Source organism: Drosophila guanche, unplaced genomic scaffold (genome assembly GCF_900245975.1).
Source record: "Drosophila guanche unplaced genomic scaffold, DGUA_6, whole genome shotgun sequence".
Lineage (NCBI taxonomy): Eukaryota > Metazoa > Arthropoda > Insecta > Diptera > Drosophilidae > Drosophila > Drosophila guanche.
The window spans coordinates 409,613-426,745 of NW_022995759.1; the positions used below are offsets into that span (position 1 = coordinate 409,613).

Below are 17,133 nucleotides of genomic sequence, written 5' to 3' on the forward strand. Positions count from 1 at the left end.
ATGTTTTACGTTTTTGGGGAAAAAGGTAAAGCAAACACGAAACTTTCAAATTAGCCACGTATGATTGGAAACGTGTTATCAGGTCTATTGAGTCTAAATGTAATGTAAAATGTATTTAATCAAATGGATAGCAGTATTGTTGGCGTAAGCCCGAAAAAAGGCTTCAAGGTCATTATATCAAGCAAACCGTGAAACATTCCGGTAGATTTAAAAAGGTGTGGGGATGTTTTAAATTGTGGTACCATGGCCAAACTTGGCCATCTGGAACAAAATGTACCATCTTTGGATCTTAGAAAGTCTTGTTCCTAATGTACGACATTATAAGTTATAATTATAAGCGTTTGGGTCTATTAGCATCTTGGACTTGCTGATTTGGGATAACATTTCGCATCTTTTTCACTCTGATCACCACCGATTGGCTAATGCCAAGTTTAACAGCAGTTTTTGGTGTCGTATAGCCATTTTCAGTAAGCTAGACAATGATATTTTCAATTTCTAGATATTCTAGTTTCTTCAGTTTCATGTACAACATAGGCACTATTTATAAATTCAAAAAACTTATGTTAGTATTATAAAAATATAAAAAACACGAGAAGGGACGTGTGAGACGCTTCTTACGCGACACAACTTTTATGCCCGGCACTCAGTACTACATCTGCACCTTAGAGGTTATTTGTCAAATTTTACATTTTTTCTTCATCAGTCATCTGCATCAACAACACTACTCACGCCAACACGCTCCTTTAACTCGCCACCCTCCCCTAGAGCCACACACTGCAGAGTCATGGCAGAGACGTGTCTGCGCGAAGCAGAGTGTGAATGAGAGAATGTGCAAAAAACAAATATAAGATGGGTGGGTTTAGCCACTGAAATTAATTTCTTCATTGTGGCTATAATAATGATCCAATCGGATCCCAATTTGGCGATCTGATAGATATGGTCATTCCCTACGGATTGGCGTTTTTAGTTTTCTTTTATCTTCAAAACTATAGGATTGGGAGGTTTTCGCTCTTTTGCGGGGGCGGAAAGGAGCGTGGCTCATTTTTGGAATACACTGGTTTCAGTGTGAGCATACAGCAGTCTGGAGCCAAAATTTGGTGGCTCTAGCTCTTATAGTCGACAAACAAGACGGACAGACGAACAGACAGACATTGCTCAATCGACTCGGCTATTGATGCTGATCAAAAATATATATATACTCGGAAACGTTTCCTTCTGTGCGTTACATACAACCGTTATTCCCCACAAATACAATAAACCCAATAGATTTACTCTTCGAGTACTAGGTATAAAAATATTCAACATCAAATCTGTAAGCATATTGTTGGTTAGAAAATTTAGAAATATAAAATAAGTGCAAATAACGAATAGTGCAAAATTGAGTACATGCGAGTTGTTTTGGCTTGTAATTTTTCGCTCTGTAAAAGCTTTTCATTTCTTTTTATTTGTAAAAGCTGTTTTCTAAGAATACAGTTATTAATACACGAAAAAAATTGGTGTGCTTTCCTTCATTCGTTTAGAAGTTATGGGCGACGAAAGTCAGTTATTGTGAACATGTACTCATCATTGCTCCCCACTGTATGTATGTTTGGCATAAAAAGCGCTTACAATACATCCGGTATCTTAGAATATCGGATTCGGATTGATGGTTCGTAACGGTTTTGGGTTTAGGGTGGCTCAAGTACTATGCACTATGCCATGCCGATTACTCAGTTAGCATATCAGTTATGTGGCAACATTTCGGAAGTGACAGCTATTGTCAAATTCTCTTCATATAACGTTAACATCTAATCTCTTCAGTTGCTGTCATTCTCTTGCTCGTTTGCGCATGTCCGGAGTTTTTTACTCAATCCGAATTATACAATACAAAATAATCATTTTTCACTTGCTCTGTACAAAGAAAAACGAAGTTAAACATAAATACATTAAAAAATGGTGTGAAGATTAATTAATTACAAATAAGGTGCTTACAATTCAATGACAAGCCAAACTGCAAATTGTTCAATTTCTATTCATTAGAAATTAATAAATAAAGTAAAAAAAAAAAAATTGAAAACCGCAAAATGCATTGAAAGCAAGTGGCCTATTTACATGCAATATGTGCTAAAATCTACTTATGTGCATACATGCACATATACATATGTACGTAAGTACAATTGCAGGAAATAACAAAAACAACTATAATTGAGTTTGAGTAACTAAATCAGTGGGTATGCAGCTCCAGCCTAGTGGTACGGTACGGAATAATCAAAATGCATTTGTAAATATGTACATATGTTGGCATACATATATGTATATGAATTTACCTCCATGCATTTGTACATTTGCCTGTCAATTGGAATGCATAAGCATCCATATGTAGGTACATAAAAACATATGTACATACATAAATTTTATTATAAGTTTATTTTGCATTACTAATCAAATGGTTCATGATGACTAACTAACTTCACATCTAAATAAATATTTGAAGTGTATAAAATAAAGCAAATCGTGGAAATGTTTCGGCAATCGACATCTAAGCGAAGCTGACCGGTACATATGTACATATGTATATATGTATGTCTGAATCAAGCGGCCAGATTATGTGGTTCCGAATGGATTCAATATTTTTATACCCGGTACTCGAAGAGTAAAAGCGCAACCAAGTTTGCATTTAGACTTCTCTATGCTCACACTGTTAAAAGTGTATTTCAAAATATAGTAGGTTGAAAGTCTGCTGGATCAAAAATTTTGAAGATAAGAGAAAACTAAGAGAGCTATTCGGTAGGGAATGACCTATCTATCAGATCACATAATTGGGATTAGATTGGATAATTATTACAGCCAGAGTGAAGAAAATAATTTGCAGTGGTTACCCCTTCCAACAGCTTTGTTTGGTTTTTACTCATTCTCTCATTCCACACTCTGCTTCGTGCAGGTTACGGCTCTAAGGGAGGGGGGCGAGCTTAAAGATCGTGTTGGCGTGAGAAGTGATGTATATGTAGATGACAAATGTAGAAAAAATGTATCTATAAGGTTAAATAAATATGTACATATGAATGTAAATATATAAATATGAATGTACAAATGTATATGATTGTTACTCGTTTTGTATGCCTTCTTGAATATTAAAGCACGTATCGAATGATATTTAATTAAGTTATTTCCATCGTACTATATTTATAGGAATTCATGTGAATTTTCTGATGTTAGGGCGACGCTACAATGCCACCCAGTTACAGGATCAGTTTTTTGCATAGACTTTCGGAAAACGGTACCAGATCACTCTTCTGGGAGCTACAAAACCTTAAAATATGACGGTAAAGTACAGCTAATAGCTATAACAATAAAGTTATAATCGGATTTTTTTTCAGCATTATGTACCGCAAAACTTCTATAATGACAAAAATGATGCCTTGGCAACAAACAGTCGTCGACCAAACAACAGCAATAATCCTTATGGGGTAAATGATAACTCAGAGTACTACGATGAGTACAGTGATCTAGGAAACCCACTTAACCAACCACTAAATTATGGAAGTGACCGGATTTGGACCAGTGAGACAGAACTTACACATTTAGATAGCAGCTATAATAACGATTATGTAGTTTACTATGGTAAGGATGACCAACAAGGTGTGAAAGGAGGAGCCGAAAACTGGGATGGAAATAATACGGTTATCACAGCTGATTATGGATTTGACTATGCAAATCAAAAATGTACCTCAACTAAATTATTGCCTATGCTGCCGGCCAATCAAAATGATAGTAGGAACGGTGCCGCGAACGGTGCCTCGTCAGCTCGAGGTGCCATTGGAATGGAGATGGAGATGGATCTGGAAGGTACGTATATGCACCCGCAAAGAGACAACATCAGACACCGTGGTACCTGCTTGCCCAATGCACATGATAAAGATAGTGAAATAGACCATGGCTCAGGCACCTGCCAGAATGTTTACGAAAATAGTCTCAACGGATATCCTGACTATTCACCAATATTTAGAGATAATAGGGTTCCAGCATCACCATTGCGTGTCCTGCCGAGAATAAAAGCACGGCCAGTTCAACACTCAAATTTAAGTCAAAATTTATTTGATTTAAATACAGATTCAACAAACGAAGGAGATCCATCTATAGGTGGCCTAACCATGAGAGAACTATGTATGCCCCCACCTGTGGTGGCCACCAGCACCTACGACGCATTCGGACAAATGGCAAGGCCTTACACCTCTATGTTACCCTTAGACTACACTGACTACCAAGAGAGCAACTATAATGCTGACAGTCTGTCAACGTACAGCGACACACCGCCAACCACAACTACTAGTGCACAACATAAATTACAGCAGCAGCGTAAAATTTCTCTGATGATGGCTATGACAACTGCGTCTGTAATAGCTTCTGGTGAGACTAGAGTGCCAGTTCATAGCTCTAATAAACCAGAAGAGCGAACTACAACTACGGAGTCTCTACTAAGCGCCAGTATTAGTATGAGTACCAGTACCAATGCCACTGCAATAGCTTCAGAATGGTGGTCAGACAAAGAGTTCTACAGTGGTGAAGTTCTTACTAGTACTCCCATTACTGCTATGACGTTGACATCGACGACAACTAGAAAATTGCCAAAACTTCTACCAAAGCCACAGTACAAATCATCAACATTGTATACAACCTCCAACTTAGCATCAGATGAAACAACAGGTTCCTTATTACTATCTTCAGTACCAAGCGCAGAAAAAAATCATCGTCCAAAGCAGCTACCAAAGTTGCCAACTTCCCAAGTCCAGGCCAAAAAGCATTCCAAGCTACTTCCTAACTTGAATTCGTCGACTGCGCCTGCATCAGTGGCATCATTACCATTAAGTTCTATAGATAAAACATCAGCCTTTCGCGCATCACCCGAAACTGAAACCGAAATCTCATCGATGCTTACAACCAAAAATTTACTAAGATACACAAGCCATGCCCCGCTACCCTATTATGCCTTTCTTAGTAAGGACACAGAACCCAATGAAGTAGATGTATTACAGTCCGAAAATAATATGGTGCTAAAATCATGGCCTTTATCAACTGCAGCACCCTTAGAACCCCATCCTTGTTCGTCAATGGATCTTCCTTCCACTGTTACACACATGCAGATGCAGTTGCCGAATTCGCCAATCGCCAGCACTCCTGCAAAAGAATCGATTGATTCCTACACGAAATTAAAATTGGAGCCATTATTGATTAGTCCAGTGGCAAGCCCAGAGACTTTAACTGAGACTATAAAGGAAACATCCTCCAACATTAGCGAGCCCGATGCAACCATTTTTGACATATCTGAATATCTAAAGCCTTATACATTAGATTCAAATAGTTATTCCAAAGAATATGAATTAGATCATATCACCATTGCTTTCAGCACCACTAAAACAATCAATTCATCATACGGCAGTGAAAATCAACAAAAAAATGATTTCGCACCCATTCCATCTTCTGTGGCAAGGAATAGCTTCGTCAATTATCAACCGCTTCAGTCTCATGCTGAGGATGCAGATTATAGCCCGACTATAACGCCACCAGTACCGATAAAATCAAATTTGAGTGACTCACCATCACCCCTTTCCACATATTCGCATTTATTCAGCAAACAGACGGAGACTTCCAAATTAAAAGAACATGCAACCGAAGCAATATCCCCAACGAAAAATTGTTCTCACGACACATTTACAACTACGAGTTGGAGTAACAGTTACAGTCACTCTGACGATGTGTTCACAAAAACTGTTTTTGCATCTAGCCCTGCAGTAAAGCCAATTATCACTAGCCGCGAAGCCTCAGCTTCGGCTTCACCTTCTCCATCAACGTTAACTTCGACATCATCAACAGCTCCAATATTATCCTACACCGATTATATGAAGAAATTTGAGTTACCCGAACTGCCGCAGCCCATTCTTGAGATTTGTACCACAAGCTCCCCTGTCAGTGTCAGTGGAACTGATGCCAATCTTTCAGTGGATACCGATGCCATTGTTTGGACTGAAAATACAGAATTTGAAAGTATAAAAGCGGGCACGGTTACAAGCACAAGCACGCTTCCATCGCATTCTTATTTGACTGAATTAACAGAATCGAACTTGGACACATATAAAGAGTGCAGATTTCCTGTTGAGTGTCATGGGTCGAATAGAGATTTCGTATTATCGGGAGGTTTAATAAAAATTGACGATTGGAACAAATCAATAACAGTAGAACCGACTGGCACCATAGAATGTTCAGTAGACACTCCATTTCGACCCATCAATAGCTTCGAACCAGCGGAACCATCGGTGTCAAAGGGTACCGAGTTTGATGATACCTTTTACGATAGTTTCAATGTCGATGTCACAGTACTGACCGCATCCATTTCCCATATAGAGAGTGAAATCTGCTCAACTGCCACTCAAATGCCAAACAAGTCAGGAAATAACTTATTAATGGTCATCCAAGAAGAAAGGGAAATTCCTGTAAGCAAGACCAATGAAAAGGTGGATCCCGTTTGCCTAACTGAACCAAACCAGAGCTTAAACTCTGGTCATGGTGGATATTATAAGCCTGTCCAAAAGTCACCCACGCCTACGCAACAAAAGGCCAAAGTGGTTGCCTCTGCGGCAACGAGTGTTCTAGGTGGGCTTTCCAAAGGTCTAAAGGGAGGACTAGATGGCGTATTTAGTGGTGTCAGTTCAACCGTGGACACAACACAACAGGCTAACACACTCAGCAAAAAGGGTTTTGGATTTGGCCTAGCATCTAAGCTTGTACCGAGTGTAGGTGGGTTGCTCTCTAGCACCAGCTCCAGCTCTAGCAAGCAAACACAACAGGAGAAAGGTGTGACGGCCGCTCTACCAACGACGACAGAAACGATCTCTGAAGAAAATCTTTATAGTCATAAACTTGGGGAGCCATACACGCACACGACCGAAAGTGCGACTCTGACCCAAAATAATGAGTCTCATGTTTCCGATAATACTGTCGTCGCACTCAGCTCAACACAATATACAAGTCCTAGTTATGGTTATGTGGGAAGCTATGATGAATTCAATTTGACTGATGAAGTGGTGAGCGTGGTATTTCTGGACCATGATGAAGAGTATGGCTTCACGGAACATTCCTATTCGTACCCAACATCAGTCGAAGGTTATAGCTGCAATGAGTCATACAAAGACATTCCTATTAATACAAAGCCCGGAATAGCTTCCGAAGCATTTCACTATTTGGCTTCAAAATCGAAAATCACCGAGTCCGTTGCTGCCCCATCATCTCCCATTCAGGTACCGACCAAAACCAGTGTATCTTCTGGAACAACTGGCAGTAGTGGGAGTGGAATGCTTGGATCTATTTTTGGAAAGGCTGCGGCCGCTGTGCAATCAGCAACACAGGCAGTTAATCAAGGCGCCTCTACGGTAGCATCAGCTGTAGCGCAAAAGCCATTAGCACCACCTTCAGCGGCACGTCCCAGTGACGCGTTTGCTATGTCCACGCATCATGCAATCAAACCGCCGAAGACTGAAATGGGCTCCGCAGAATTTGATGCTATCGTGAATAACGATTACAACAACCAGCTGACTAATCAGGAGTTACCGTCAGGCCATTACTCAAGTACTGGCGATGATTATGAGAATAGTAATATCAAAATGCATGACTTCAGCCCTGTCGATAACAAGTTATTCCCTAACTTTTATTCAAATGGTAATCAAGGCCAGGGTGAAGATATGGGTAGAGCGGGCGCTGGCCAATCCCAAATGGCTGCAAATGCGCCCAAAATATTGCCGACGGTGCCGCCAGCAGGATCCACCGGCAAAAAACTGCCCACCATCAATGGTAAGTCGAGTCTGTTAATAAAACAAATGCCCACTGAGATCTTTGACGATGAATCAGATATTGACGATATGGATATAGCGATCGGCAAAGAAACGAGTTATTGCATTGATAGTGAGCAGAGTGATTACTACATGGGTCAGCAGACGACACCGTCAAGTCAGCCGAATGGTTATTATGAACACGTCAACTGTGGTTATGACTATCGGGAGGATTACTTTAATGAGGAGGATGAATATAAGTATCTTGAACAGCAGAGACAGCAAGAGCAACAACAGCAAACTAGCAACAGCAACACCAGCGTCAGCAAAAGACTGCAGAACCAGACCAAAATGATGCTAGCGAACAATCAATCATCACTCGATTTCATTGACGAAGGACAGGACGATGACTTTCTTTACGAACATTACCAAAGTGAAGAAGACAGTGGCAATTATCTAGATGAAAGCTCTAGCGGGAGCATTGGTATCGTCGAAGGGAGCAAGACTAATAAAATCGACCTTGCTTGCGGCGGAGCTCGAAAAGACACCACCGAAGACGGTATTAGTCAGATAAAAACAGAGAAATTCAATCCGGAATATATTTCGTTGCAACTGACGACAACACATCATCCGGTTCAAAAGCAGGATAGCATTCTTCAAGAGTCAAAATCCAATTTAGTTGGCTGTGCGGAAGATCATATGTCACCCGACCGTGCCATTGGCGATGAAGATATAAATGATAAACTCGCCGATCTCGCCGACTTAAAAAGACTGAAGTCCCTGAAGAAGAAGCCTCTTATGAGGGGTGAAACCGAGGAAGTGGTTGGTGGGCACATGCAAGTTCTACGTCAAGCAGAAATAACAGCTAGGCAACGCTGGCATTGGGCTTACAACAAGATAATTATGCAGCTTAATGTAAGTAACACTTAATCAAATATATTTAGTACCTAGAAGTTCTTGTAAATGTTTAAAATATTCAATTAAGTGCTCTCCGCCATAACGTAAAGCACAGAAGGAAACGTTTCTGACCCCATAAAGTATATTTGTATAGTCTTGATCAGCATAAACAGCCGAGTCGACATATTCATGTCTGTCTGTCTGTCCGTCCGTCTTGTTTTGCGCCTGTTTCTCAGAGACTATAAGAGACTACTCTGCAAACATGTTTCAAAATTTCATCCCGCCCACTTCCGACCACAAGACCGAAGCTCTGTGGCATTCACAATTTTAAATTTGCGAAAATGGTCATATCTATCAGATACCCAAATTAGATCCATATTAAAGCCAGAATGAAGAAATTTATTTTCAGTAGCTACCACACACCCCTCCATCAATACGGTATATGCTTGCACTGCCCCTCTAATTCCAAAAGTTAAAATGTAAAAATCGTAAAAAATTATAATTGAATATACATAAATATGGACGTTCATACATACATATGTATTATTGAGTAGAGGGCATAAGAGTCGCGTTTAAACACGACTCACAACATTCTTCCTCGTTTTTTATCAATTTTTTAAATCGTAAGTTTTTTTTTTTTTAAACAATAAGTAAATTGTATAATTAATATTCAATTAACAGAAATAGCAGTTTTCCAATGAGCCCTGCTATTATATATAACATATTTTCAGTTTGTTGGATTTATCTATCAGGGATATCGAGAATGTGGTATCTTTTCAGTCTTCTTACTGTTAGGCTATTGTCTAATAGACTTAAGGCTAAATTATTTTCGTGGTTGTGGAGTCTGTCAAAGTATTTCTTACTAGTTTTCTTTATTTCTTCTTTAGTTGTTGGAATATTTAGATCTTTGTGGATGTTTGCATTAGATACGTAAAACGGAGCATTGACAATGTGTCGCAAAGTTTTTGATTGGTAACGCTGAAGTATCTCAATATTTGAGTTGCTAGCAGTTCCCCAAAGCTGTATAGCGTCTTATCAACCAGGACATTTTTAGTGTTTTAAGTCTAAGTTGTTGACATTTTGCGTTAATGTGGTTTTTCCATGGTAATCTGCGGTCGAGATGCAAGCCGAGATACTTCACACAGGTCCTTTGTGGAATTGGTGAGCCGTTAAGTGTAACATTTGGGCAGTTACCTGGTCTTAATGAAAACGTTATTTGGACGGATTTCAGGGAGTTTATTCTAATTTTCCATTGAAGGAACCAGTCTTCAATTAGGCTTAGCTCACTCTGCAAGAGTTCAAAAGCTTCATTTATAGATGTGCTTGTGGCTAAAACGGCTGTATCATCAGCATATGTTGCAGCAGTGCAGTTGTTTGTAACTGGCATGTCGGCCGTATATAGGGTGTAGAGAATCCGTCCCAATACGCTTCCTTGTGGGACGCCTGCGTTGATGAGAAGTAGTGATGATGTATCGTTTTTCTACTGCACGTAAAATCATCTTTTAGTCAGATATGATTTGACTTATAAATAGTACGGACCAGGTAGCCATTTCTTTATCTTGTACAATAAACCTTTGTGCCAGACTCGATCGAACGCTTTTTGAACATCAAGAAATGCAGCAGTGCAGTATGTTTTGTTTTTAAATGCCGAGACTATATCATTAATAACCCTCTGACATTGCTCAGGGGTCCCGTGACCTTTCCTGAATCCGAATTGGTATTCAGGAATGATGGAAAGTTCGTCCAAAATTGGCAACATTCTCTTCAATAGTATTTTTTCAAAAACTTTCGAGAAAATTGTCAACAGACTAATGGGACGGGGTCAATTCCGTTTCTATTTTGTTTGGCTGTAGGATCATAACGATCTCTGCACATTTCCATTGACTTGGAAAGTGGTCTAGTCTGAGAATCGCGTTATATATAAGAGTGAGAAATCGAATGCATTTTGGTGGTAAACTTTTTACGGTGATACCGTCTATTTTATCAGGGCCTGATGCTTTTTTATAGTTCAAGCATTTGATTTCTGTCACAACTTCTTCATATTTAATGCTTTTAATAGGCAAGCTCATTTGTCAGGGTGACTCAAGGAATTTTTCTACTTCAGTCTCTGTTATATAATTATTTATATCGTTTGGCTGAAACACAGAGTGCAGATGTTGTGCAAATGCTTCCGCTTGTTCATTATTAGACCTACACCAAGTTCCGTTGCTTTTGCGAATATTTATGTTTCTTTTAGCTGGTTTCTTTAGGTATTTAGTCGCCCTCCATAGGTTGTATTCATTGTTGCTGGAATGAGGGTCTAAGTTTCTCAGATACGCAGCTAGAGATTCATTGCGTAAGTTCGACAGCAGTTGTCTAAGCTCAGATGCAGCCTTGTTGTACAATCTTTTGTCAGCAGGGTATTGAGTTTCTTGCCAGCGTTTTCGCAGATTCCTTTTATTTTGTATTTTTTGTCGAAGTTCGGTTGAAAGGTTCAATTGGTTTGGTTGTTGATGATTAAGAGCATGATTCGTGTTTCTGTAGCTCGCATTATGAAATGTATTTGTGAAAAGCTCCACAGCATAGTCCATCTCCTCTCCTGTTTTTACGAAATGTCCAGGCTTATAGCTGAGTCTAAATGGCTTTTAAATGCGTTAATGTCTGTAGAGGCTGTTATTACTTTATAGGGCTTTTCCAACATATGGGCTATTGTGCTGTAAGTTGCTATTATGGGAGAATGATCTGAGTTAAGGTCAAAGCTCTCCATTACTCGCATGTGTGATTGTGGGATTCCAGAGAATACTATGAAATCAATCAAATCTGTAATTTTTCGACTATCAGTGGGCCAGTATGTGGGCACACCAGTTGACAAAGTCGTTATGTTATTGTTTCGTATGCATTTGTATAACTCCGATCCCTTCGGGTTAGTTAATCTGGATCCCCACCATGGATGTTTGGCATTGAAGTCCTTGGAAAAAGTTTTTAAAATCGAGTTATTTTATTGTGAATCTTGGCGGGAGATAAATCGCTGTTATTGATACATCTGCGTGCATACATTTTATCTGAATTGTGGCAGCCTGCATAGCGTTTTCCCTAGTACTGTCAATGATTTGAAATTTAAGGCCCTGCTTGAGAAGAATTGCAGCACCTCCATGCGCTATATCTGATGGATGGTCAGCTCTTACTGTGTCGTACCCAGTAACTTTAAAAAAAGATTTGCTAGTGAAGTGTGTTTCTGAAATAAGCATAACGTCAATGGCATCCGTTTTTAAAAATAAAGCTATTTCATTTACATGGTTGGAAAGCCCATTGGCATTCCATATTCCTAAGTTTAGATTTATTTGCATAGCTTATTTACAAGTAACATTATCATGTTAAGTAAATTATTGGTAAGTTGAGATTGTTTTTCTAGAAGCTGTTCTATTCTTTCTAGAGACTTGTTCGAGGTACTATTTCCTGCAGCAACTTGAGCGTATGATTGGTAATCTTTGGGTTGTTGGGTCGAATTATTAAACGGAGCAAATGATTGATATGTACCATGGTCATTTCGTCAGTGAAATCTATTTCTGATGCTCATTTGAAATGATGTTGCAGAATTGTAGGCACTTCCCTATGATTCTACTTCGCATTTGAACTGACCTAATTTGTATGCGCGGTACTCGAAGGTTACAGGGATATACTCGTATATTTATGTCTTAGTTTTTTGCTGGATATGTGTAACATGGAAGCGTTTGCGACCCCTTAATAATATGCATATATTATTGATCAACATCCATGGCCGATTTGATGTAGCCATAAATGTCTATCCGTCTGTAAGTCTGTAAGGTAAAAGGGCGAAAACCTCACAAATCTACAATTTTGAAGATAAAAGGAAACTAACTAACTAACCACATCTATCTGATCTCCAAATTGGTGCCGGGTATAAAAGTTGTGACGCGTAAGAAGCGTCTCACACGTCCCTTCTCGTTTTGCCTCCAACGGTATAAGCAAACACATTGTCAACTCTTCCCCTAAGTCGTAATATTCAAGTGCATGGTTACCGTCACCCGCACTCTTCGTAATTTATTCGTAATGTAGGGTAGCGTAGCCCTATAGCCATAGCCTGTGTTGATAATCTAGCACAAACATCGTTGCGTTGAAGTTGCACCGTTTTTATGTCATGGTACCGAAAAAGCAACCCATATGAGTATATTACAAATAACACTGATACCGCAATGACAGTTCTACGCTTCACTATAAACACGCTGCACGAATTTCAGTCAATATGATATGTACTCGAAAGAAGAAAAATTCCACAAATTCGGCTTACTCAAACCTCACGAACATGAGTCCATCCGTGGCGGAACGTACCCGCAAGTTAAGCATACTCCTGAAATATCGAGGTCAAGCCGCACATGTAAGGTTTTTCTGTGAATATATGTATGGACATAAATCCACATGCTTTCAGGGATATTTTATAGCTACAATAAAGTACAATTTTGATGAGCAAGTATGAAATATCCTTAGAAAGAAAATGTTTTTCTCACATTGGCTCAGGGAAAGTTGCAGTCTGCTAATAAATAATTTAGAGATGACTAACAGAGATGATCCCTGGGCCGGTGAATGTTAGGCATGTTGCCTTTGTATTTAGCTTTATTTTAATAAATATGTAACTGTATATCTTCTAGCTGCAACCAATACATACATACATACATTTTTGCACTTTGCAGTAATATAAAGTATGTTGAGATGTCATGTCTCCTATCTGAGAGAAGTGTCCCTTACTCTTACAATTTTGGAGGCTCTCAAAAATTGAGGCAATTTTTCGAAAAATAAGCGAGATTGAACGGCAACAAAAATAGTTTGTATTTCATACAAACTTTTACTTTTCCGAGCTTTTTTTTATATTATTTTGTTTTTAATTGATATAAATGTCGTTGGTTTAAGTCGTTTGACAACAGATAGTTACAAATTATTTGTTGTTATGGGTCGTCGAAAACACTTTAGGGAAGAAAAAAGCCAAAGGATCAAAACTTTAACTCCAAAAGAAGAAAGATATCCTTATATGAGGTAAATAGTAGGTTCATCATCTAAAATGATTCGTAATGCTTTAAAACATGTTACCAACAAGAAACTCGTGAAAAAATTGGAGCAATATCCACTTTCCGGCTGAAATTGCGGGTTTCTGAGAGCATGAGGGATAATTTTAAGTCGACCACAGAGCTTAAAATATATCTTAAAAAATTTCCAAAGACATGCAAAGGTAGATCTAGCTTAAAAAAAAGTGAATACAAGGTAGAAAAAACACTGGAGTTGGCCCAAATAAATATGGATCCTGTGATCCGGAGGGACCCAATTTTTTTTGTTTGTTGAAAAAACGTTTTATCTTATTTAAAACGACTACCAAATGAAAAACACAACCCTTTACAACCCATATTTACATCTAATAATCATGATGAGACAATAATCATTGTATGTGCATGCTTTTCGTATTATGGAGGTGGTACCAACATGTCTTTGTTATTACACAATAATGCTGCCTTATATGCAATAGAAAAATGCGTTGATTCGTGTATTTTCATCAGGGAAATTACCCAAAACAGACGAAAAAGAAAGCTCTAAGGGGTTTTAAAACAATTTAAAGTTTTTTGAGCTTTTATGAAATTTGTGCTATTATACCGGAATAATTCCTTTTCTTTCCAAATATTTCCAACTGAAGCCTTCAAAGCATTTAATTTCTTTCGGATAAGTTGAATTAAGCCTCAGAGTTGATATTATAGTTTTTAAATCGTTTATTAGATCCATTGTTTTAACAAAATATCTCAAATAAAAAAAATGAGTGTCATGGTGCTATTTTAACGCCGCAGCTGTATATGTACATACATGTGCTGCAAATTTAAAATAGAGCTTGGCCAGTTTTTTGTAAGTGCATCTAATAGTTGGGACTATGTAGTGTTAGCACTCAGAACTAGAATTTTGATCATAAAATATTTTAAATATTTATATTATATATACATATATGTACTTATATATTTTCGTTAAAACCTACTAAATCGAATTGACGTCCTTATTTAGATGAGATATTTATGTACCTATGCCTAGGCTAAGAGCCTAGCCCATGTTACAATACTGCTAACTGAATAACTGAAAAACATATGTAGTCTTATGGAAAAAGCATGCAGTATAGCCTTATGGGAAAGGCATGTAGTGAGAGCGAGAGAAATTTCTGTTCAGAACTCGTCTTGAGCTGGAAACACAACCATATTTTGCTAACCTTTTAGATTAAATTTTGCTGCCTTACTGGCTGTGTATGCTCGAAAACATATTTACATACATATGTCTCAAGTGGTGAATAAGTTTTTCAGCTGAAAGCCAGTAGACGTGCCTAAAATTTAAAACGAGAAGGGGCGTGTGAGACGCTTCTTACGCGTCACAACTTTTATACCTGGGACTCAGTACTACATCCGCACCCTAGCAGTGTTTTGTCAAATTTAAAATTTTTTCTTCATCTGTCATCTACATCTACAAAACTTCTCACGCCAACACGTGAATGAGAGAATGTGAAAAAAAACAAATATAAAGTGCGGGACGGGGTGGGGTTAGCCACTGCAAATTAATTTCTTCATTGTGGCTATAATAATAATCCAATCGGATCCCAATTTGATGACCTGATATATATGGTCATTCCTTACGAAATCGCATTTATAGTTTTCTTTTATCTTCAAAATTGTAGGTTTGTGAGGTTTTCGCAATTTTTGCGGTGGCGGAAAGGGGCGGGGCTCATTTTTGAAATACACTTGTAACAGGGTGAGCACACAGAAGTCTGGATGCAAAATTGGGTGGCTCAAGCTTTTATGGTCTCTGAGATTCAGGCGCTCAACAATACGGACGGAAGGACAGACAGAAATGGCTCAATCGACTCGGCTATTGATGCTGATCAAGAATATATATACTTTATGGTTCGGAAACGTTTCCTTCTGTGCGTTACATACATTCACTTTGTGCACAAATAAAATATACCCTACATACTCTTCGAGTACCGGGTATAAAACAATAATTTTTGCGTATTTACATACATATTTTTGTACACATATTGCAAACAATATAAAACATTTCTGACCAAGCTGGAGATTTTCCGAACAGTACACAGTACTATCAATTGAAAATCAGGCCTAAAATCAGACATTAGCTATAATTCAATTAATGAAGTTCACGCTTATCTTTGCCTAGATAAGATTATGTTGGGAAAGGAAACGCAACAATTAACACTAGTCTAGGCAATGGTGATGAATCTGTCATGCGCAGTAGACACATCTACCTGATACTCATTCTCTCGCGGTTACTGTCAGTCTCGCTCTCTGAGCATGTGTGCCTTCGCCTGTATACACAAGTATTTTGACATTTTGCCTTTCTCATGTGTACTAAAAACAAAAGTTCTAAGGGTGTTTTACACACACTTGCAATGGCGTATATTTATGTGCCTGTACTCGCATACAAGCTTAGTTAGTAACAGCAACTCCATCAAAAAGGTGAACCGAAATGCCCAACAATTTACAAAGTCGTAGTACACATTTCAACGCTTTTCAATTCGCATCGGAACACACAACTTTGTGCGCAGTTTGCTTTTTCCCTTTCTAAAGTGTGTGCTAGGAAAAATGGCATACAAATCTGAGTTTAATTCGTATAATCAAAGATATTCGCTGGCAACCAACTTCACATAACATGCAACAATAGGATACGATACAAATAGCCACAAAGGCAACGGCAACGAAAAGATATGCGTATACAGAATTTTGTGCAAAATATGAATTGAGTCAGATACTTACATATGTACATATGTGCATCACATCCAAGACGCGACAAAAGAAGACTTATTTTTTCTGCTGAACATAAAAAAAAAATAGTGTATGGCACTACTGTTAGGCACTCATTATTCATAAAATTAGTTTTGAATATACAATTCATTGTTGTTGAGTGCTGATTTATGCTTACGCTCACAACAAAAATAGTAGTGTAAATCGTTCTGTGCAGTGGTTCTTTTAGAAAATCTTTTAATTGCCCATCTACAGGGAGAGAACTTTTTGTTTATTCTTCCCATCCCTATCGTGTGACAAGCAACAATAATAGTCGTGTGAGCCCTTCAACTCGAACTATAATTTCTGTACTTCTTATTGATTATTGAAATTAACTCTACTTACATATACATAAATGTCCCATTTTTTGTGTTAAAATAATGATAACTTACATATGAAGGTGATTTCATCTAAATTAATTCGCAATTCAGTCAATACATTTAATCCGGGCGAATATCTACATTATTAGGATTTATAAATTTCCATACATACATACCGATGTTATTTGTGAATGTATGTATCTATTTACCAATCGAATTACTTTCAAAGTTACTGTCGACCTGCATAAAGTACTAGGCTTTCAGCTAAATCACTTTGAATTCTGGACTCAACGTATGTATGAAATA

At 38.2% G+C, this 17,133-nt stretch overlaps 1 protein-coding gene across 13 annotated transcripts in view; it reads left to right on the top strand.

Annotated features, from left to right (window-relative positions):
- Positions 1–2,030: 2,030 nt before the first annotated feature.
- LOC117590640 overlaps positions 2,031–17,133 on the top strand; it is a 38,089-nt gene continuing 22,986 nt past the window's right edge. For 2 of the 13 annotated variants that reach the window (XM_034283475.1, XM_034283476.1), the window contains exons 1-2: positions 3,163–3,302; positions 3,357–8,714. In XM_034283475.1, the coding sequence (XP_034139366.1) occupies positions 3,297–3,302; positions 3,357–8,714 (5,364 nt within the window). In that variant the 5' untranslated portion in view covers positions 3,163–3,296. Of the gene's footprint in view, positions 2,147–3,162; positions 3,303–3,356; positions 8,715–16,950; positions 17,120–17,133 lie in introns of those variants that run through there. The other 11 variants (XR_004574316.1, XM_034283480.1, XM_034283470.1 and 8 more) reach the window with 9 other exon arrangements.